Source organism: Pinus tabuliformis, chromosome 4_2 (genome assembly GCF_031772625.1).
Source record: "Pinus tabuliformis cultivar Carrire ecotype Pingquan chromosome 4_2, CPIR1, whole genome shotgun sequence".
Lineage (NCBI taxonomy): Eukaryota > Viridiplantae > Streptophyta > Pinopsida > Pinales > Pinaceae > Pinus > Pinus tabuliformis.
In genome coordinates, this window is record NC_142304.1 from 399,020,516 (window position 1) to 399,045,206 (window position 24,691).

Sequence of the window (24,691 nt, forward strand, 5' to 3'; positions counted from 1 at the left end):
TTGAGGAGATGGTGGGACGTTGTTGCTATTGGTGTAGAGCAATGTTTATGGAGATAGAGATGAGGTAGAGGGAGTCACTGCCTTGACAGATTTCTAGCCAAAGAAATCTATATCTGGGTTGCATCAACAAAGAAGGATTGGAGAGGAGTGATTCGACATTTGGGCGGAGGATTTTCGTGAAGGAAATCAGGACTCAGAGGGAGTCTAGCAGACCTTGTTCCTTAGAGGGTTTCTTGCACCAAAGAAATCCAGATCCAAGTCTTGCTAGATTGGTAACAGGAGAGGGAGAAGAGAACTAGTCTTATGTTTTAGCAAAGATGGCAAAGAATGGGTTGAGGGATTAGGACAGATTGGATGGAGTATCCAATTTTTTCATCTAGAAGGCTAGGATCCTAGCAATCCTAGACAAACATCGCATCAAGGACTATGCCTTGAAGGTAGTTGATGTGTCGGTCGATGTTGATCCGTTGAAGAAGTACGAGGAGGCCCAAGCTAAGGCCAAGTGCATGATCCTAGACGAGGTCAAAGATCATGTAGTACCACATATTGCTGAGAAGGAAACAACAAGGGAGATGTGGGAGGCGCTGACCACCTTGTATCAGGGCTCTTCCGTCCAATGGAAGATGCTATTAGAAAATCAGCTAAGATACTACTAGATGCAGAAAGGAGGGGAGATCGACCCCTCCCTTCTCAGGTTGCAAGGGATTCGCAACCAGATGACTTCCGTGGGGTCTACACCAGATCTTGAGTTCATGGTCAGGACTGCCCTGAATGCAGTCACTGAAGACTGAGAGAAATTTGTCTAGAGTATCTTGGGTAGATCTTCTCCCCCCAGTTGGGAGGAGATGTGGGTAGCTCCTCGACAAGAAGAGCTCAGGAGGATGACCAAGATAGGGAGTAGCGACAAGGGAGCCCAGGTCAAGAAGGAGGAGGAGGAGGATGCAACTCTCGCATCATCGGGACAACAAGTGCAGCAGAAGAGAAAGGAAATAACCAAGGTTAGATGCTTCAATTGTGGGGAACTGGGACATTATGCCACTCAGTGCCCCCGAAAGAAGGGCAAAGGGGAGGCTTCTGACTCAAAGGCTGCTCCAGTGAACGCTCACAAGGAAGGTGAGGATGACGATTGTGCCATGAGTGCCCATGCGCCTCTAGAGAAGAGGTGGGGCGACATGGAGTTGTAGTCGAGAGGACTACATGGGGGGCAGGATCCTTGAGGTGCCCAAACTCTTGGATCACATACGGCTACAGGAGCCCTTAATGACAGTAGCATAATAACGGGTGTCAGTTAGAGCGAGATGTGATGGAGCGATAGTGGCATTGCTAGAGTGCCAAAGTCTGAGGCAACGCAGTGGATGTTGTAGCAGTGAGAGAGGCACAGAGTAGTTTGCAGCAGCGCAATAGCAGCAGAGGGTCAACACAAATTAGCAACCCAGGTAGCTTCAGCATCATGAGGCATCCAAACTGACCAGCATGTCAGTGCTTGGGTGAAGTTTCAGTTACTTAGTTCTCAGTAACTGAGTTGCAGTGCAACAGTCAGCAGTGGTAGTGCTATGGGCAACATGCTGCAGCATTTTGAGAGGGAGCTGCAGTACAAATGTAGCAGTGGCAGTGGCAAAGTCATGGGTTGCAGTACAGGAAGCAGCGGTGCAGTGGATGAAGGGCAGCAGGCCAAGCATCAGCAGCACAAAGGACCGATGCAGTGGATCATTGTAGTACTTCTGTTAAGAAGTGTCACTAGAGCACATTCCTCACTAAGAGGGAGTGTTGATTTTGGGTAGCATCGGATGTGATCTAGCTCTGAAATTTTGTGGAGGGGCTAGAACACATGAAATCTCCAAAACCCAGAAATCGTTTGGAGAAATTCCACCCGGATGAGGAGTTATTAAAATAATTAATATTTTTAATGCCTCCCTAAGTCTAAACTTAGGAAAATAAAAATATTAATGGGTATTAATAAGACTATGGGTGGGAAACTTCTAAGTGACGAGGATCAAGTCTGTTTTAATCTTAGCTATTGATTAGGGACTTAATCTCGGCCGTTGATTCATCAATAGGAAAAATATAAGAGGAGGCTTGAGGGTCAGTTGGAGATACATCAAAATATCAAAGAGTTCGATTTTTTTGGGGTGTGGTTTGCTGAGAAAGTCGAGCTAAGTGATCTGAGTTGCAGAGAGGAAATATAAGAGGAGGCTTGAGGGTCAGTTGGAGATACATCAAAATATCAAAGAGTTCGATTTTTTTGGGGTGTGGTTTGCTGAGAAAGTCGAGCTAAGTGATCTGAGTTGCAGAGAGGGGTCGTTTGGCAGAGAGACTTCAGTCCAAGGCCGAGAATACATAGCAGAGAGGCAGAGCAACAACAGGAGAGTCAACGCAACTCCAGAGAGGGTGACGCGGAAGCTAGAAGGGTTGACGCAGTCCCTAAGAGGCAACATTGGGGATTTTTGTGGGGAAGAGAGAGCAACAGTTCAACATATCGATTTCTAAGCAAGGGAGGCTCACTGGGAGGGTGACACAACTCCTAGAGGAGGTGGCGTAGTTCCAGCGCAGAGCTTGGAGTAGCCATCATTGCCCAGCACTGGGAACAATATTGTCATCTGTGGGGTTTGATCATCTAGTTGCTGGAACTGCCAAAATATCTGTCTCCGGATAGAGGTACTTCTACCGGGTTTATTCTCTATTGGGTGATCCGGATTTGACACCCTAGTTGTATTCATAAATCTGCTTGTATACAAACCCTCTATATGTTGCACCAGTTTTCCCACATTGGTTTTTTCCAAGGACGATTGTCCAAAAATAACGGTGTCCCTTGTGTAATTGTCTCGGTTTATTTCAGTTCATGATCTGTATGTATGTGTAGGTTGCAATAGTGTTTTCATCGCTGTTTAAGTAATTAAATAACTTGTTGAACGTAAAAAACAAGTAGGAGATGATAAATCAGTGATTGCAGTAGGATTTCTGATGCGTAGATTCAAAAAAATTCACCATTCAAACCCTAAGTGAATTTGGTGGAATATATAATCCCAATCAGGGCAGCATAGCCCATGGCTTGTTTCAAAGTCCACATGCATGTGTTTATGTTGACAAGAAGCATCCATAAAAAGAAGTCAATCAAAAATTAGCAAGGAACCACATTCCCTTCTCAAGGCTTGATTTCAAGACTAATAGCAAGTATAGAACTATCTAAAAAAATGAATGTAGACAGTAATATTTTCACTAATCCTATATTCTGTAGCTTGTTTTATGCTTGCTTGGTATGAAATACTTTTGCAGAACACATGGATTTATTCGTGGAGCAAAATCAGTCTATTCAGAGAGATGGTGGCATGCACATATACTATTATTTCCAAGGTAAAATAAGCAGACTGAAATTATTAGGCCCATGATATTTAGAGTTTTTACATTTGCCTAGGTAGTATAAGGAGATTGAAATTATAAGGCTGACGATATCTGGAGTTTTTCCCAAGTTAAATAGGAAATACTTCATAACTTGGAAAAAACTATTTTAATGATGCATATGGTCATATACATCATTACATCAATAGCAGACAATATAACACCATTTAATTTCCATGTACCATCTACATGACCTAAATGTTATAAATTTACACAAGTTCTTGACAACTATCAGCAAGCCACCCTCATCTAATCATTGAATGCACAAAGAACTCTGATTTTGTCAAATTAAAACTGATTTTCAAAAGACCGCAATATACTTGTGATGATAGCTCTTATTGCCTGAGCATTACAAAGCTAGAACTGCATTAATAAAAAATGAGAAATAAGAGTGCCTAACACTTTCATTCGTAAGAACCATGATACAAGATAGCACTTTATCAATGGACTTGGCATATTAGACACAAAAGAAAAAAACACGATCCACGGATGCATCTTGTCAAATATGATGGAAGATACATGACTCGTTAATGATTAATAGCAAAACAGCATTCATCATTCATGCCCATTCCCAGAACAGAGTTTGGTTGATAACTGTCCTGATCATGGTCGCAAACACATCAGGATTTTGTATCTCAAAAATTGAGATTCCATCCTTGTGAGATTGTACATGCAGGTACTTGTACATATAAAATTGATGATTTACTATTCACCGACTTTGAGCCGGTGAAGTGTTGTTATCCGTCTCAAGGATCATGTCATTTCAAGACTGACTGGAGCTGGCAGTAGAATTATTGTTATCTTCCTCAAGGATCATATTATTTTGAGAATGATTAGGGCTGCCAGAAGTATTATCTCTCTCAATTTTCATGTCATTTTGGGAAACCTTTGACAACAGTAATTTACATTCTTGCTTACATTCAGTAAAATCACTATCACATAAAGAGCTTTTGTCAGAATTATGATCCTCGTTAGGAGATTCCATATCTTTCACATGACCTTTACCATGACCTTCCACATCTGTTTTTTGGTCTTCACAGTTCTCTTTTGCACTGGGATGCAAATTCTTAGTGTCACAATTCACATCCACAAACTGTCCTGTAAGATTTTCAGGAACATTGTCAATTATTAGCCTGATTCCTGTTTCTTTGTTACTTCTAACCACAAGCTTTTCAGAATGTTCTCTTCGCTCTTCATTGCTGAGCTCACTAAACTTGTCATTGCCCTTGTCTTTTTGGAAAATCGTACGCAATCTATGGAATTTCTTTCTAAATCTCTTCATCTTATGCCCTTTGCTTGTGTTGTCATTCTCTTCACCTTCTTCACTGCTACTTTCTTCAGGTTCATTGAAGGAGGTCTGAGATTGTAAGGACATGGGTTTATCCTGAAAGCCATGACCCTCTTCACTTTTTATGGTATTGTTCTTCCCTGATTTCTTTTTCCTCTGACTCCAAGTTTCTGAAACATCACTACCAGGGTGATGAATAAAGATGGGGCTTTTCTTGCTTCCATGAGGACTTATCACTTCAATCTCATCTTTCATAGGGGCATTTGCTTTCCATTGAGAATGAGTTGTACTAAAACTTGTAGACCCATTGACATCTTCGTGCTGCATGGAGGATTGATCATCAATAAGCTGCTCCATCTCCTGTTCAAAGAAAAGTGTGTTATACCAAGCCGTACACAATGTATTCTGGACAGTGGAGACTGAAAACTAGAAAATAACAATGAATTTCAACTTGCCCTATTCTTGGAACCAGTGTCTAGATCCACTACAGTGATAGCAACATGCAACCTCCCCATTTTGACATTTTCAAGAGATATCCATTTGTCATGCCTCTGACCTCCCCTCAAATTGCTGACATTGATTCTACAATCACTGCAATAAAGGGGGAAAGATGTCAAATAATAAAACCAACAACAAAGAATCAAAAAAATCCATGTTCACAAGAAAATGCCTGAGTAATAGCAGACCCAAGCAAATCATCATGGATAGTATCCTTGTCACGAACATCCAGAACAAGTTGGTTTGGTGAGTCCCAACTTAAAATTGGAATTTTGAACTCTTCCTGCCACTTTGGATTCAGTGTTTTCTTCTGTATCTTTGTCTTAAATTGATATGCTCCAAGGCAAAATTTGACAAATGGATCAGCCAAACCTACATAATTTTCAAAACACTTATAAGTAAATTCTATAGACTGTTTCACAAGAAACTTAGTGCTTCTTTACAAGATACATTGAATTCAGTACATGACAAATGGAAAAGAAAATTCTTGATAGAAATTTAAACAGCAATTACTTCCAATGAAATTTCATTGACCATGAATTTGGAAAAACATACCATTTGGATCAGATGGTTTCATATCAGCACCTTCCAGAATCTCCAGCTTCACAAAAGCAACGGGCAGTTTTCCATCTACGTGAAACCATTTACCTACAGTTTCACAACTTTAGTAACCATGCATAACATCTATGCAATCTCATTTCTATAAACAAATAAAAGCACATTTCAGTGTTTTCACCATACCTATGATGGTAATTAAGACCAAAAATGGCTTCCTACGTCATGCACATGTAAAGGAACTAGTGAAAACATATTCTTAACAGGATACAAGACAAAAAACAAAGGATACCTGCAGATCTAACACCATATAAAGTTGTCAATGAAGACATGTTTCTCTTCAGAACTCTCAAGGGTAAAGCTGATATGGAGTTAAATTTAATGGTTCTAACTCCTATGCAGAGCAAACTGACTCCTGCTTCAACTGATGAGAGTTGACACCAATTGCCAGGAGATGAATGACTGTCTCAAGAGAGAAGCTTGCTTTAAATACTTGTAGCACAAGCTTGCTTTACATCGTTGCAGCATGTGTTATAAAAGAATGAGCAATTTTTGTAGAATAGTAACAAGCAATTGCAAGCTTAGTGAAGCAGTGCTTGTGAATAAATGAGGTTTCTAAATTCAAGGCGATCGTTCATAGGTAGAAAGGTTGTTATAAACATGCACAATGACAGCTGTGAAAACATTGATGGGTGGTTGCTGGCCAAGTGTAGGTCTTTTGTAGTAACAGAGCAGACCATGGCTTTAGTGTAAGTTCCAGATCCATAAAGCAACACTCACAAAAGTTGCAGGTGTTCGCTGTTGATACATTGAAGTTGCATTAAGAACTTAAATGTAAGAAATCATTGTTAAATTGTTCCCCAAATAAATGCTAGATTAGATGATTAAAGAAGAATTACTAGCAGCAAAGATTAGTTGCCGAGAGAATTTTCATTTTAAAATCTGCCAGAAGGTTGAGTAATAAATGCAAGTTAAACTGTATTTAAAAATATAAATATCAATGTTTTATTAGACATTAAAAATGATAGAATCACATGTACTCACGCAAAAAAAACATGATTTTGAGAAAACACATTCATAATATGTAGGGGGTAACATGCACTCCGCAAGGATAGCTTGAAGGTTTGATGAGGTTGCAGTTTAGCATAATTGTGGTATTGAGGAAGTCGCAGGAACTGCAAGTCTAGGTTGGTCTGTCAAAGTCTTGCAAGGTTAGGTTAATGAGAAAAGGGTGCACCATAAGGATCAGTTGCAGCCCCTGCAACAAAAACACAAGGCTGGGTGGCAGGTTTATTAAGTTGTAAAAGATAAACAACTGTAAGGGTCGGTTGTGGGCACTCAACTGTACTGCAAGTTTCAAATACAATGCAAGATTAGGTTGCAAGTTGTTGAAAGGATTGCTAGGTATGTGTTGATGTCTGCAGCTTGGGCAGGTACTTCTACATAGGCCTAAGTGTCTAGGCATGCACAAATTGCCTAAGAGATCCTTAACCTTAGCAATTACTTTAGTGATTAAAGTAATTTCTTTCTATAAGATAAAGTGAGTTAATCTAATGAAATGAAAAATTTATTTGAATTAGTGAATTAGGTGAATGTCAACCGTCGATCTCAAGTGATGTTGAGATCTAATCTCAATCGCCAATCACTTTGGAGATTAGGGTTGTGGAATTGATCCATAACCCAAACTTATAAAAGGAAAGCTAGGCTAAGGGAGAAGACACAAGACATTGAGTGAGCACAAGACATTGAGTGAAGAACATCTCAATTATTGAGTGGAAAAGGACTACATTCAAGTGTGATGGGTTAAGGAGCAACAAAGAAGATCTAGATCAGCCAAACAGATCGAATGACAGATCTAGGGCTGAATCAGTTGGAACAGTTCTAGGTTATTGTGGTACATAGTTTCCTCAGTGGGCCATTATCCCAGGAAGGGAGCCCTTGTAAGTTTTGAAGTTATTTTAAATGAAGAACCAATTTGAAGGCGAAAAATTGTGTGCATTTGATTGTGAGGTTGGTAGCATCTAATTTTCTTTCCGTTGATTACTTTGTTTATGTTAAAATCCTAGCCATGCTTTTTATTTAGTACATCTGCGTGATTAATTTGCAAAGTAATAAATTGTTGGGTTGCTAGGGTTAAGGAAATTTAACATGGTATCAGAGGTCAAACTCTTAAAACCAATCTCCAAATTATTGCACAGATGGCAGGTTCATACAGGAATCGTAGGGGCTAGGTTCAGCTAGCAATTGCACGAGGTAGAATTGACTGTACAAGCAACAAATTAAAATTTTTTGTGTTAGATAGTTGTACGATTGACAATAGTGGTGAAAGGACAAGGCCACCCTCACACAAATAAAGGTTCTAGCTGCCCAAAAGACAAAAAAACAGTCAGCAGTGCATCGGAAGGTAGTTGAAGAAGTTTTAAAAGTTGAGGAAAAGAAAAGGTGCTAAGTGGCTGGCAGCGAACATAGCTACCAACCACTGTGTACAACCACTAGCACAACCAAAGGTTCAATCAAGGAGAAAGGGGGGCAACATCCACAAGGAAGGAGTCGTTGGTTGAGAGATATAGCCAGTAGGTTGATAGTGATGTCGGAGCACAAGTTGGGGATAGACAGGCTACACTGACAAGAAGAGAGGGCAACGGCCAGTCAACAACACAACCACTAGCACCTAGATGAGTCAATGTAGCTATTGAAAAGGTTAAGATGCAACCAATAGGTTGGTAAGGTGGCAGGGAACTGCTACCCAACAACCGTGCAAGTAGAAGGCTAAAGGGGCAAACAAACTTGATTGTGTGAACCGCCAACATAGCCACCAAGCAATGGGTCGGTTGAGCCATGGGTACACGACAATCGAGGGGAATAAAAAAGAAGAGGGGGTATCATCATTTGTACATACAAATTCAAGCCATAGAATGTTGGCAGCAAAGGTTGTCAGACAGCAGAGGGGCAGAACAGGCTGCAACAGTGATAGAACAGGATAGTCGTGAGGTTGTCTAGTCGAGCCCCTAAAGTAGCTACTAGAGGAAAATTGTGCAAGAAGGAAAGAGTAGACATATTCACCAAGGCTATCAAGACTAGCTACTACCAAACTCAACCAAAAAGACAAAAGTGTTGGTGGTCGACAAAACTATAGAGCAACTACTATAAAACAACTACTACAAATCAATGAGGGGTTTAAGTTGAAGCAAGGATGTGTGGCTAGTAGTTGTAACAACAAAGTATAAAGGAATCTATTAGCGATGATTAGCCGAGGTCAGTCTTCAAAGGGAGACTGTACCAATCAAAATTAATTTTGTGGGTGCTTCAAAGGATTGAGACACAGATCCACAAGAGATCCAAGTGGATCTATAAACCAATGTCAACTTTTTATTCTTGTGGGTGCTAGAAGGACTTAGCACAAGGCTAATTATTTGATTTAGAGATGGTAGTAACCAGTTGAGATTCGAGGATTGGTTGGATGGAACATCCAACTTCTTGTCTTGGAAGGAAAGGATTACCTTGCTATTGAAAGAGAATGACATTTGGCAGATTGTGGATAAGGAGATCCAATCGCCAACATATCCAACATAGTTGGTAGCCCACAAAAGGACATTAGAGCTTAATGTGTCATCATGGATGTCATGAAGGATCACTTGATTCCTCACTTGGCGGAAAAGAAGATAGTCAAGGAGATGTTCAAAATTCAAATCTCTAGTGGACCTGTTTTAGAGTGACAACATGAACAAGAAGATGATCTTGAGAAACAAGCTCAGATCCATCCAAATGTCAAGATCAGATAATGCTACCTGTTATTTCATGAGGATCACCCAAACATGGGATCAACTTGCAACCATTGGGGAGAAAATAGAGGACGTAGAGCTCATGAATGTGGCACTAAATGGTTTTCCCAAGTCATGGGAACCATTTGTCAAAGGAATCTATGCCTAGGAGAAACTTCAAAATTGGGAGAAGCTTTGGGACGTCTGCATCCAGGAAGAGACTAGGGAGGAGACTAAGGCCAATAAGCAAAGAGATGAGGAGGAGAACCTTGCCCTGCTCCATATAGCCAAGAAGGGAAAAGGGAAGGGTTCCAAAGGTAATAGTGAGGGGGAAACCTCTCAACTAGGAAAGAAGAAGGATTTGAGTAAAATTAAGTGCTTCATTTGTCACAAGAGTGTAGTATGTGTGAAATTTCCTCAATTTCAGTTACCAGAATTTATTCTTCTATCTATTACAGATTATTTGCCTTCAAAAATTGTTCACGACAAATAACGAATAAATCACTCTTGCAATTTTCACAAATAATAACAAGAAATGAGAAATAATGCACACAAAAATTATGAACACCAATATTTTTGGACAAATTGTCCCTAGAAAAACCCTAGTGTGGGGAAAACCAGTTTAGCAGATAAGGGTTTCATTATTAATCTTCAACAAAAAATTATGTATGTTGCGGACGGTAGCATTGAAAAGTACAAAGGTTGGTTTGTGGCTTGAGAGTTCTCACAGGTAGAGGAAGTTGATTATGAGGAGACCTTCACTCTAGTTGCTCGATATACTTCTCTCAAGTCAGTGATTTCCATAGCAACAAAGATGGGTTGGAAACTTGGAAGATCCACTAGATGGATGTGAAGACTTGACCAGCCACACGATTTTTAGGTGCATGGGAGGGAGTTCCATGTTTGCAAATTAAAGAAGGTGCTTTATGGACTGAAGCAAGCTTCGAGAGCTTGGTATTCTCAGATAGATACTTGTAGCAATTGGGCTTCAGGGAGAGTGATGCAGATCCAAACCTTTATTAAATTGTGGTTGGTGAAGATCCTCTCATTCTAGTACTGTATGTGGATGACTTATTTCTTATAGGGGCAGAGAGACTGTAAGTGAGATCTTGCTTTAGAGTTTGAGATGACAAATCTTCGACTGATATATTATTTCTTGGGATTAGAAGTATGGAAGGAGGATGGGCATATTTTTCTAAGTTAGGGCAAGTATGCAGTAGACATTCTGATGAGAATAATGAGATTTCACATGGAGGACTTGTTGACCATGCTTTGTCAACAATCGGAGAAAGCAGAGAATAAAGAAGTGGAGAAAAATTTTCAAGGATCAAAGTCATCAGTTGTCATCATTCATCATTGTAAACTCAAATTTTGCAATTTATATTGTAAATGATGCTAGTATGACCATTTAATTATGTAACAACACCTAGGTAAGCCTCTGATTTTGGCAAAGTATTTCATCCTAGGAAGTTTCTTAACCTCCCCGAATTACGTTTGTAAACACGCCAAATCGACAGAGTTTTTCTTCCAGCTTAAACCACAAAGCTAGGGTGGAATTTGTTGACAAGGTCTTAGGTGAGTCCTATTGTTTATCGAGTCTATTGTAAAAGTGTGTTTAGGAATAATTTTAGTGCATGGTCCCTTGCAATCAGAAACCATGGCTAAATTATTTTATTATAAGCACACTTGGTTTCATACTAGATCATATTGTGTCGCAGAATTGGGTAATGTCTTGAGGGTCTAGTCTAAATGTGTCTTTCCCCTTCTAAGGGTTGATTTTGTAATTATTTTGATGTAAAAAATATTTTAGTGCATGGTCCCTTACAATCAGAAACCATGGCTAAAATATTTGAGGGTTGAAAAAAAAAAAATTCCCATCTAGAGTCAATTAATTAATTTTTCTAGCAAAATTAAATAAAAATCCTAAGCCAGAAAATTAATTAATTTTGAGTCAAAAAATAATTATAGAGAAATTAATTTCTCTCCAAGTGGAAAATAATCAAAAATTCGTGGGTCAAAAATAAGTCAAATTTTGGAGGTCCTCCACCAAGGGAAAAATGGATATTTAAAAAAAAAAAATGAGCCCTTGGACCTTAGTGGTTAAGTCAAAGTCAATTTTTTGAGGAAATTAATCCAAAATATTAATTTTTGGATTAATAAAAAATGGTTTTTAAGAGATTCAATTTTTTCCTCAAAAATAAAAATTTGACGGTGGAGATTAAAAGATGATCAAGTTATTTTCGACGGTCGAGATTATTTTGACGAGGATCAAGCCAACTAGTTGTTATTTTCCACTTGGAGGGGTTTTCTCTATATAAAGAAGTTATTGAGCTTCTATTTCCCATCTTTGGATGAAGAGCTTTTGTAGTGCTTGTACTAAGTTGCTGCTCTGTTGGAAACATTTTTCTCATTATAGAAAGACTTTGGGGTTCAATTCATGGTGTTCTTCTATCCACTGATCAGTGGTATGTGTTGGCCTAAGTCACAAGACATGTCCCCTAAGGTCATGTGTCCCATATTTTAAGTGTCAGACACGAAATACAACTTAAAGGCTAAAACGTGTCCAACACGTTTTTGAATGTGTCCTCCAAACGAGAAACGCATGTTCAATGTGGTGAAAACGTGTCCTAGCGTTTTCTCCTCTTAGGACACATGTCCCATGAAAAATCGCTCATAAAGCCCATGCAAGGTTCCTTTTTTGGTTTTTTCGGTCATTTTTCGCCGTCAAAGCTCGCTAGAGTCGCTGCCATCTTGCTGGAGTTTCTTTGTTTGCTTGCTGAGTTGCTGGTCATTGTTTGCATGGGGCCAAGTAAGCATTTTCCAAATTCTTGTATAATTTGTAATATCAGAAAACCAAACAAACAGATGGCAATTGATGTGTAACCGAGTTATATTACTTTGTCATAACAATATTACAATTAACAATGGTTCACAGTGTCGTGTCTATTCATATTCTGTTGTCACGACTTTATTAGACTTGCCATTACAATACATTAGAGACTGTTGTCGGTGTTTATTCCACCCTTGATGTTCTGAGCCTAACCCTACTTCAAGGAACATATCATCTAAAACAACTACATAGTAAATGGCCATCTTTCCAGGAATACACCAACCTCAGCAGCCCATCAAATCCTCTTCCAAGATGCACATGCACTTGTGCCAATTAAATAAAGCGAATTTCCAATAAAGAAAACCTCCAGTGCCATAGTATGCATGTGCATGACTTAAGGATAAAAATAGAATGGGATAAGGTGTGCTAAAAATAATAGATTTCATGCTCTCTGCTGCTGGTGATATAGAAGAAGGTTGCATGTAACCGGTCACAAAAGGGTGATCTGTTGATTTGGGGTAGCATCGGATGTGCTGTAGTCATGAAATTTGGTGGATAGGTTGGGGCACATGAGATCTTCAATACCCAGAAAGGGTTTGCACAGATTCTAAACAGATCAGGAGATATTAAAATAATTAATATTTTTAATGGAGTCCCTAAGTCTAAACTTAGGGAAAATAAAATATTAATGTGTATTAATATGAATCCGTGTTAGAGTGGTCCAAAAGACAGGGATCAAGCCAGATCTAATCTTAGCCGTTGATTAGGGACTTAATCTCGGCTGTTGAGATGTCAACAGGAAAAGTATAAGAGGAGGCTTGAGGGTCACTTAGAGAGCACACCACAATGATTAGTCATTCTATTCTCTAGAGCGGGGTTTGCTAAGAGAGATATAATTAGTGACCGGGAGAGCAACTGAGGGGCATTGGGTACAGAGAAATAGAGAAGGCAAAGATTGTGCCGGGAGAGCTGCACAGCAGCCAAGGAGAGTGACGCAGAGCCAGCAAAGGTTCACGTAGGGCCACGCAGAGGTAGCCAAGTGCTGCGTAGAGCACCAGAGAGGCCAGTGTGTCTGACGCAGAGGCCCAGAAAGCTGACGCAGGGCCTCCTGGGGCTGACGCAGTCCAAATTGGGTGGACGCTGGGGTTGCAGAGCAGTTTTGTGTTGAGGAGCTGTCGGAAGGATTTTTTCGAGGTTTCAGCCAGGAGATTTCTCTCAAACTGTGAGGTATAGCTGCTAAGGAAATTCTCTATTAGGTAGGCCAATTTCGCCACCCAGATTGTACTATGATATTGCTTAATAAGAAAACCCTCAGATAACTGCACCGGCTTTCCCGCATTGGGTTTTCCCGGGGACATTAGTCCAAAAATAATGGTGTTCGTTGACCACTACGTGTCAACTACCCATAGCAGTACACCCCCTTTTTTCGCAAAAGGAATAGCACCTGATCAACGTGTCTGTGCCATTCGACTATCATCATCAGCGCGATCATATTATGTTGTAAACCCAGTCTGCATGTGTAAATTGTAAATAATCTTACCAAATCTGTATCATGTATGTAATTGCCTAGGTAAACCTAATTTTCTAGTGATGATCTACATTCCAAAAGGTTTTTTGTCTCACCGATCCATGATCGACAAAGTTTTCCTTCAGCCTAACCCCAAAGCCAGAATGGATTTTGTCATTAGAATCTTAGGGGAGTCCTAGTGTGCTAAATCGAGTCTATGTAAAAGTGATTTGGGAATAATCCTAACTATTTGGTTAGGTTATTACAAATTGCTGGATCTGCTAGATTATGTTTGTGTCGCAGAACTGGGTAGTCTATGAGGGTCTTTGTCAAATGGGTTTTCCCCCCTGAGATGTAAAAATGTAAAAATCATGATGTAAAATGTCTTGGGGGTTAGAAAAATAATTAAACCCCTCATAAGTCCTAGGTCCTAGGTAATTTTTTCCAAAGGCTAAGTTCGAGGGTCCAATAAAAATAATAAAAAATAAAATAAATAAATAAAATAATAAAATAATAATAAGTCAAAGTTTTGAGGAAATAAATGCAAAATTTTAATTTTTTAATATATTAAAATGCATTTAAAATTTCGACGGATGAGATTAAAAGAGATTTTGATCCTCATCGACAGTCGAGATCACTTTGACATGGATCACTCGAACTAGCCGTTGGGAAATTTTCCTTTAAATAGGAAGTCAGTTGTCATTTGAGATCATTCGATCTGTGAGTCTTGTGCTAAAGAAAGCTCTCTTGTAATCGTTTTTTCATGTGCAATAAAGAAAGACTTTGGGGTTGAAATCTTGCTAATGTTACTCTTCTGGAAATGCTGTAAGATGTTTTATTTTTCTACATAAATTTAATTTCAGCCATTGATGATAGCTTAATGAATAGTGATTTTAAACACAGGTATCTTGTTTAGTCACTAGGGTTTGAATGGTAGTTAAATTTCTGAACATGATGGCAAGTATCTCCATTAGATCTGGATTTTAGTATCGTGTTCTCATTCTTTGTTAATGGTTGAAATAAGTTGTGTAGGAAATCCTTTTTTTTGAGATTATCGAGCGTTCAGGGAAGTTCTCGGCTGAACCAGCCAACTCCTGAAAAAACATTTTCTGAAGAGCCCAGTTGGTTTTGATCCCAGGCTTATCATTAGAATTTTTCTGGTGAATGCATGAAGGGTTTTCTGAAGCACCTCATCTTAAATTCAAAATCTTAAAAAATATTTCTGTGGCATACTGACAAATCTGGCTATTTAGAGCCTTTAAACTATGAATATTGTAATTATTTAGCTGGTTTTAGGGTTTTTAGTTTTGTTTCTTGCATATTTTGTTTCTAGGTGTTTGTTTTTGTCATTACAAGTTGCAGATTTGAAGGTGAGCTTTGATCTTGAAGACAGATCTAGGCCCTGGAAGGTAAGATCTGGCCTCAGAACTAGTCTTTTGCAGGTGTACAGTTCTGCTGCTCGGGGTTTCATTTTGGTTGCAGAAAAATTTCGAATTTTTTTTTAAGGCTTGCGGCCTTGACTTGCATCCTTTGCTCCAGCGTTCTGCCAGATCCAAGCCATCTCTGCTCTGCCAATTTGCACGCTGTCTCCTCATCGCTTATATTCCTTCTCTGCTCTCCACGCAATTTCATTCCCCATCGTTGCTCCATTCCTGCTCTACCCTGCGCATACGCTATCTCATGCAAGCCCGCATCCTCTTAACACCCCTCATCCACACTTGTTCGCTGCCAAAGCCTTTCACCTTATCCACTGTTCATCCACTGGCCATCCTTGCGTCTGTCCAACAATCTCTTCATGCAACCTTTTGAAAACTCTCTCCCGCGTATCCCCGTGCCTATCGAATTCTTTCATGCTGCCATATTACACACACCCTTGTTCTCTTCAAGTTGCATCCTTTCTCCTTTCCATCAAGTCTTCTCCGTTGTCCAAAACCCCTCCCGAATCCTTGCACTTGCAGCCACCTGCTCGCTCAATTAGCGCACTATCACAGGCTATTGAGATATCGATCTCATTTGTCCGCTGCTCCTCCGAACCAGCTGTTGTTGCTATCATCAGTGTTTTCTCCAGCTCCTCTAAACGCTATCGTATCACATTGCCTTGCCATCCGTTGCTCCCTCTTACCCCGTGGCCATACCTACGCAGCGTTCCTCTTTAATCTTCATTCCGGCTACCTGCTTTGAGCTATCCTCCATTGGGCCTGCGTGGCTCCTCATCCTCTCGAGCCCTCCAAACCTACAGCGTGTCACCTGCTACCCACCCTCGCTGTCCATAAGCCTGCTCTCCGCGCACAGTCACTCCCTTCGTCAAGCTGCCACTGCAAATCGTCCGCACTTCTTCCTCCCGCAGTTGTTGAGCACTCCGCTGTCAACCTCCAACACACGCTACTAGCACAACGATAAATTTTCTATGCGTGGGTAGGTTTTGGATTAGTTCATTTCTTTTTTATTTTGATTTCTTTTTTGTGTATATATATCTTAAGTTTAGTATAGATTAATTTAGTTTCAGGTTAGCGTATTACTTTTTTTTTAGTATGTGTTAATATATAAAAAAATTGAAATAAAAAATTCAATTTTCATTTGATTTAGATTAGTTTAATATTTGATTTTTGAGTTAGGTTTTAGTTTTAGTTTAAGTTTTCTATTTCATTTAGTTTAGGTTTCATAAATAAATTTCAATTTTTTTCATTTAGATTTAGATTTTTGTTTATTTTGACTTTAATGAAAATAAAAAATCATTGAAAAAATAAAATATTTAAAAATTAAAAAATTTTGAAAGAAAAGTTTTTCGTGGTTTTTCGACTTAGTTAAATGTGCTTAGATTCATATATTTAAAAAGTTTAGCTATTCGAAAGTGGTGAATCATTCTTTGAGATTGGTTGGCATCTGAATTTCATGGTTGAAGTAATGTATTCTATCTTTTGGAAATTTAATTGCTGGAGCATTGTTAAGTCATTGTGCAATTGATCGTTTTGCTTGAATTATTTGATGCTCGTCACATGTTAGATATTTTGCAAATATTTTTCAAGCAATCGTTGATTTTTCCCTAAGCAATAGCAGCAAACCAATTACTTGGCTTTATTTTTATCTAGCGAGATCTTTAACTCCATAAGGCACTGATCTTAGGCATTTAAAATTTAATCGAATTCTAAGTCTCGCTAAGCCTTAATCAAGTATTCGATTGCTTCGTTGTGTCTTCCAAACCAACTGATTCGCAGCTAGTTTTCTTCTATCCCATAGGGTCTACCCCCCTTAGCCTGCTACAGGGAGACGGCTTAAACAGAGAGATCGGGGATCAGAGTGACAGCCCCCGGTCTGAGCGTTGTCGCAGTGCTTAGACACTCCGTGTGACAACATTTTTTGGCGCCGTTGCCGAGGATATTTTATTCTCGGCATTTCAACGACATTTCGTCATCATCCTTTTCATTTGCGCCGGCAACGACAACATTTTTTGGCGCCGTTGCCGGGGATATTTTATTCTCGACGTTTCAATGACATTTCGTCATCATCCTTTTCATTTCTCATCTTTTCATTTGGGCCGGCAACGACAACATTTTTTGGCGTCGCTGCCGGGGATAGAGTTTTTTCTGTCCTTGGTTTATTCGACATTCATCATTCGTCTTTCACCTTTCTCATCTCTCATTCGAGCTAGCAAAGTCAACATTTTTTGGCACATCTCATTTTCTCCGCCATTCATTAGCCTGTCAAACGGCCAACATTTCCTGGCCTCATTTGATCTTTTCATCGCCCTATCTTTCGTCATCTCGTTAATCGTTTCATCTGTACCTTTAGCACCTGGACTTCTCGGATCATTTCTTGTTTGGGTGGCAACTCTATTTCTTTTCATTCACTTATTCTCAGACAAGAAGCCCTCCCTCATATTTGATTGTTTGTTGCTTTTTGGATCCTAGAGTTAGATTCATGTTCAAGTGGCGACTCCACATCTTTCATCTCTTGATTTTTTTGAGCAAAGATCTCTCTATCATCCATTTGGTCCCTCATTATTCATCATGGATTATTCGTTTACCCCGTGTCATTTTACTGATGTTCTCCATGATATTCCGGAAGTGGCCATTTCTAAATTGTCTTTGTTCTCGAGTGGTGATTCAGTCGCTGTTAGAAAGCATCTAGGCAAGTTTTCTCGTATAATGTTTGTATATTGTAGACCTCAGTATAATCATGAAGATGTCAACATGCGTCTATTTGTCTTTTCTTTAGAGGGTGATGCTTTGAATTGGTTTAATAATTGTCCTAAAGACTCTTTCACTTCTTTACAACACATTGTCAATGCTTTTAAAGATAGATATGGTTATCAAGACAGCTCGTCTTGTGCCCCTAAAATTGTGCAACAGAATGAAAGTAATCTTATGAAGGGTCCATGTTAAAATTGAACAACTAGGTCCAAACTCCATGTTCTGATGCTCAGATTAAGAGGCTAATATTTTTGTTGGATTCCTCTTTCTGAGAGGTGTAAAATCCATATAAAAATAGTCTTAATCCGATGAGCAGAACTTATATTTTGAATTTATTATTCTTAATAAATTATATGTGCAAGGTCAGCCAGTTTTGTAATGTAGGCTCACATGCCCAACAGATGTGTCACACACCCTCATTGATGGATATATATATACAGGAAAAGTTGGAGAGAATTTGAACACAACACAACTCACATCTTCCTCTCTCATCCTAAAAGTACGAGCTACCTGGAGGACGAATTTCAGCCACACGTGGGAAGGACGAAGAGGGTTTCTGCTGCTAGGGTTTCGCAGAAGTTTCAGGACAGCGTTGACTTTTGTAGAACTGACTTGGGTTGACTCATCTACTGGTTGGAGGGTTGTTGTGACACATGCTGGGCTGGCTGACCAAAGGAGACTTTGCTGGTTGAAGCATCCTGTTGACCGCCGAAACGAACACATACATTTTTCTTGTTTCTGATTTGTCTTCTGTAAGATCTGCTTATATGTTCTATCTGCATTTTGCTTATCTACTTGTATGATTGCTGCGATAAAAGTGAAATTGCTCTTAGCATAGAACATCTACAAAACTTTACATGGGATCAGAGCTGAGGTGAAGACAAACTCTATCTATAGTAATCATCATCGAAGAAAATGGATTCCTCTCAGCTGGAAGTCATCACTTGGAGTCATAAGCACAACCTCTTCATGAGTAGTCTCCTCCTCTCTACGTCTGGGTTTTTGGTGAAGGAGAGAGACACCATGAGTGATACGCTAGTCTTCAAGTGATGCCCTAGCTGCTGTACATTGCCCTAGCCGCAGAGATCTGAACGCAGTCAAGGGAGGCATTGTTACGCTGCACAAGAAGCCTTTATACGCTGCCTGTAGCAGCCTAAACGCAGACTTGTTCACGTAGTCAATGGAGGAAGAAGAGCCGCAGTCATCAAGCATAGTAGAATTCATAGGAGATCTGGCCGCAGTTGAAAGGAGACCTGTAGCTGCCAAGCCAATACGCAGTGTGAAGGTTCACATAGCTCTAAACTTCAGCCACGTCCCTAAACGCTGTAAAGGAGAAGACGTTATGTATACACAGCACTATACGCTGTCATGATACGCATACGAAATTAAGGAAACTATACACACAGCGTGGACATCTATACGCTCAGTTATGGACAGTCTATACGCTGTCACCTTATACGCAGTTATGGAAACTATACGTTGTCACCTTATACGCATACGCAGCAAATCTATACGCTGTCATTATACGCAGCAATGGAGAATCTTCGCATAAGGGAGCCGCATCCGCAGCAAGGTATTGACTGCACCATGGTGCAGTCATGACACTCTCGGCATCCTGTAACGTTCGTTGATCTGGCAGCGTGGGATCTGGCAACATAGATCAGGCAGCGTGTATTAAATGATCTCGGCATAAGGACGCAGTCACCATGAATGAATACCCTCGACCTCCAACGATATACCTGTAGTTGATCTATTATAAAGCAGTTATACTACAGCATGGGATCCGTGTTAATGCCACGTAACTGTAGGTGACAGCGTGGTAAAATCCAACGTTGTCTATGAGAAGAAGCAGTCTTGACACCAGATCTTGGTGGTTCTTCTATAGATGTTTAAGTATATTGAATAACAGTATGAAGATAATCCAGTAACGTATCTATTGCAAACAGTGATCTGAATTACAAGAAGTGACAAGGGTAAGGATCTCGGTTGGATGAAAATCTCGAATGAGGGGACCGAGTTATCTCACACAACAGTCCTGAAATACAGTCTTGGTGAAATCTCAGTAAAGGATTTTGGTGCTATCTCAGGGACAAGGTCTTGTTACTATCTCAAGAAAAAGTCTCGGTGCTACCACAAAGGACAGTGACTTCAATTCGATGTTGTAATTTCAGTTTCGGTGTTATTGCAGAAGGAGAGGTTCAGTGCCATTGTAGAGATAAACTCAGTGACCACAAGATTCGGTACTATTAGAGTGACCTCAGCTTGGTACCATCACATGACCACTATGAGAGGACGTTCTACTTCAACAACCTTAGTGATGCATGAGATCAAGAGCAGCATGATGATGCATGATGCATATGCAGTGGTGCAGCTTGAGAACCTGATGTAGGATGATGATAGGTGAAGGAGTCACCTTGGAGGATCAGTTGAAGCAGAATGTCTTCAACTGATCTCATCGTTATATGAGATGATCTATGCTCAGATCTAGACAAGTCAAAGTGTTGACTTCTGTTGTAAATGTACACTCTCTCTCTTTCTCTGCTGCACTTTGAAGATAAAAGAAGAATTGATCAAGGGTTTCCCCACACAACTGATCTCATCCTTGGGGGGATGTTCTTACTATATGACATTTACTGATGACTTCTCTCGCAAAACCTGGATATACTTCTTGAAGAAGAAGGATGAGGCTTTCATGTGGTTCCGTACCTTCAAAGCCTCGGTGGAAAATATGACCGGAAAGAAGATCAAGATTTTGAGGACTGACAATGGCACTGAATATGAGTCAAATGAGTTCAAAGACTTTTGCAGAGAAGCTGGCATTAAGAGGGAGACTACCACTGCATATACTCCTGAGCAGAATGGTGTTGCTGAACGCAAGAATAGGACTATTGTGGAAGCTGCCCGTGCCATGCTATGTGACCAGGGTCTTCCAAAGTTTCTGTGGGGAGAAGCTGCAAATACTGCTGTGTACATTCAAAACCGATGCCCTCATTCCGCTTTGGACTCCAAAAACTCCCGAAGAGGTTTTCTCTGGTAAGAAACCTGATGTCTCACATTTTAGAATTTTTGGATGTCCTGTCTATTTTCATGTGCCGAAAGAAAAGAGAAGTAAGCTGGATGCTACTGGGAAGAAAGGAATGTTTGTGGGCTACAGTGAGACTTCTAAGGCATATAGAGTCTATGTACCTGGTCAAAGGGAAGTAGAGATAAGCCATGATGTCACTTTTGACAAAGATGCTTCCCTGAAGAAAGTAGTAGATCTTCCTAGATCTGAAGAAAACCATGAAGAAAGACCTGGAAATCTGGAAGAACCCCAGGATGAGACTATGCCTGATGTTGAAGGGCCAATGGACCCTATTGATCCTTCCCCTTCTCTAGGAAAGAGGCCATCATGGCTCAGGGACACCCTCGAAGATGCTGAGGGTCATGCTGCCCCAAGGGGAACATTCCGAGAAAGCAAGAAGCCGTGTAGATACCAAGGGTATCTAGCTGCCATGAGTACTATTATACAATCTGAACCTGGATCTTTTGAGGAAGCCATCAAGCATCAAGTCTGGAAGGATGCTATGCATGAAAAATATGAGGCTATTATGAAGAATGATGTCTGGGATGTGGTCCCGAAACCGAAGGACAAATCTGTTGTCACCGCTAAATGGCTCTACAAGATTAAACATGGATCTGATGGGAGCGCTGAAAAGTTTAAGGCAAGATTTGTTGCCCGTGGCTTCTCTCAAAAGGAAGGAATTGACTATGACGATATATTTGCACCTGTGGCTCGATATACCACCATCCGATCCATCATAGCCCTTGCTGCTACGCAAGGATGGAGTCTTCATCAGATGGATGTCAAGACCGCTTTTCTGCATGGTGCAATAAAGGAAGAGGTGTATGTAGAACAACCTCTGGGATTTGAAGTTCAAGATCGAGACACTTATGTCTGCAGGTTGAAGAAAGCCCTCTATGGGTTAAAGCAAGCACCCAGAGCTTGGTATGAGAGGATGGATAGTTACTTGATGAAGCTGGGCTTCACTCGAAGCAATGCTGATCCAAACCTTTACTTTAAGGTTGAGGAAGGAAAGCCTCTCATTCTAGTGCTGTTTGTGGACGACCTCTTCCTGACAGGTGATGACCCTCTCATTCATCAATGTAAGAGGGAGCTTGCTGCTGAGTTCGAGATGAAAGACCTAGGACTGATGCACTATTCCCTAGGCCTGGAGGTCTGGCAGAGACCTGGAGAGATTTTCCTTTCTCAAGGAAAGTATATTGTGAAGCTTCTGGAAAGATTTGGGATAGTGGACTGTAAGTCCGTGTCGACACCAATGGAACTCAACTTTAAGAAGTTGAGTGGCAGCGCTGCAGGGCCTATCTTGGCCAATCCTACTGAGTATCGTCAACTCATAGGAGCTTTGATGTTCTTAGTGAACACCCGTCCGGACATATGTTTTGCAGTGAATACTTTGAGTCAACAGATGGTTGAGCCTCATCATTTTCACTGGGTTGGTGCCAAGAATCTTTTGAGATATCTTCAGGGCACGATAAACCATGGGCTGAGATACACTGCCGGGAGTGTGATACTCCGGGGATATACTGATGCCGATTGGGCTGGCAGTGTGGTGGATCGTAAGAGCACATCTGGATGCTGTTTCAATCTTGGTTCTGCTTCGATCTCATGGATGAGCAGGAAGCAGAAGTCGGTGGCTTTGAGCACCGCGGAGGCCGAATACATTGCTGCTAGTATGGCCTGTTGTGAAGCAGTTTGGTTGAGGAAGCTCTTTAGTGAGCTGTTCCAACATGTGCTAGATACCACTGTAATACTCTGTGATAATCAGAGTGGGATTCGTATGACTGAGAATCCTGTGTTCCACGACCGATCCAAGCATATTGATATCAGGTACCACTTTATCCGGGATATGGTACAGCGAGGCGCCGTAAGGCTCGATCATATAGGAACTGATGAGCAAGTCGCGGATATTCTCACTAAGCCCCTGGGGAAGGTCAAGTTCCTAACCTTCCGTGAGAGTCTTGGTGTCGTGGAAAGACCCTATGATGTGGGTCCTGTTGGACGATGAGCTCTGGGAGCTCTGGGGGGCTTTGGGGATAGCTTCTCGGAGCTATAAGCACTCATAATGCTTCTGCCCCACCCTTGTGATTATTGAGCTGGTTCGCCACTCATTTAATCTGTGCCCCGTATGCATCCTACCCATTGAGTTCAGAGCTCATGGGAAGTACCTCTCATTTGGCCAATGAGGTGTGGAAAAGCTAGAGACTATTAGCAAAGACTGATGGACGCATCAGAGATTGCCGTACTCTCTATCTAGGATGGCATGGTCCAACCACTTGATCTGGGATCAAGATTTGTGAGGTCTGGGACCTCTGGACTGATTATGTCAGTCGGGGAATGATGTCTTTGTGACTGACCCACTTCTGTTCTGAAATAAAGAAGCCAGCAAAGCAAGTTTCGGCGGGATGACTCACGATGTTAATTGCACTAATAGATGGAGTTCTCCCTAGTTGAGAGGGAGTGTTAAAATTGGACAACTAGGTCCAAACTCCATGTTCTGATGCTCAGATTAAGAGGCTAATATTTTTGTTGGATTCCTCTTTCTGAGAGGTGTAAAATCCATATAAAAATAGTCTTAATCCGATGAGCAGAACTTATATTTTGAATTTATTATTCTTAATAAATTATATGTGCAAGGTCAGCCAGTTTTGTAATGTAGGCTCACATGCCCAACAGATGTGTCACACACCCTCATTGATGGATATATATATACAGGAAAAGTTGGAGAGAATTTGAACACAACACAACTCACATCTTCCTCTCTCATCCTAAAAGTACGAGCTACCTGGAGGACGAATTTCAGCCACACGTGGGAAGGACGAAGAGGGTTTCTGCTGCTAGGGTTTCGCAGAAGTTTCAGGACAGCGTTGACTTTTGTAGAACTGACTTGGGTTGACTCATCTACTGGTTGGAGGGTTGTTGTGACACATGCTGGGCTGGCTGACCAAAGGAGACTTTGCTGGTTGAAGCATCCTGTTGACCGCCGAAACGAACACATACATTTTTCTTGTTTCTGATTTGTCTTCTGTAAGATCTGCTTATATGTTCTATCTGCATTTTGCTTATCTACTTGTATGATTGCTGCGATAAAAGTGAAATTGCTCTTAGCATAGAACATCTACAAAACTTTACAGTCCAACTGTCAATGAAAGATTTCAAGACAATTCTTCGTATCAAAATGTGCCATCCACCTGTACCGTTGTAGATCAAATCTTTGATAGTGGAAAAGCAGGGACAAATTGTAAAATCAGTGTCGACAATGAAAGAGAAAATTAGAAGCAAATTATAGAACTAATGCGGCTGGTAAAAAATATGGAGATCAATCAAGAAAAAATTTGTAATTGATTACGCTAATGATATGAGAACTTTATGCACCCACCTGGAAAAACGTGATAAGGAAATGGAAATCATGAGAATTAAACACTCTGATCATGTAACCGACATGAAAAGTCAGCATGCTAAGGAAATGGAAACCATGAGAGCTAATCATGATAGGGAAATTAATTCTGTGCAAAACAAATTATTAGCCCTAGAGGAAAATATGATGATCATGGAACTCAATCATTCAAATCAAGTGACTGCCATGGAAGCAAGTTATCAGGAAG

The 24,691-nt window shown here is 40.5% G+C and overlaps 1 protein-coding gene across 1 annotated transcript in view; it reads right to left on the reverse strand.

Moving 5' to 3' along the window:
• Positions 1 to 3,865: 3,865 nt before the first annotated feature.
• The window catches only part of LOC149169631 (C2 domain-containing protein At1g53590-like), a 128,497-nt gene continuing 107,671 nt past the window's right edge, over positions 3,866 to 24,691 (reverse strand). The window contains exons 8-11 of the mRNA XM_089428754.1: positions 5,738 to 5,830; positions 5,371 to 5,554; positions 5,140 to 5,275; positions 3,866 to 5,044 (exon numbers count right to left, since the gene is read on the reverse strand). Coding sequence (XP_089284880.1) covers positions 4,160 to 5,044; positions 5,140 to 5,275; positions 5,371 to 5,554; positions 5,738 to 5,830 — 1,298 coding nt within the window. The 3' untranslated portion in view covers positions 3,866 to 4,159. The remainder of the gene's footprint in view (positions 5,045 to 5,139; positions 5,276 to 5,370; positions 5,555 to 5,737; positions 5,831 to 24,691) is intronic.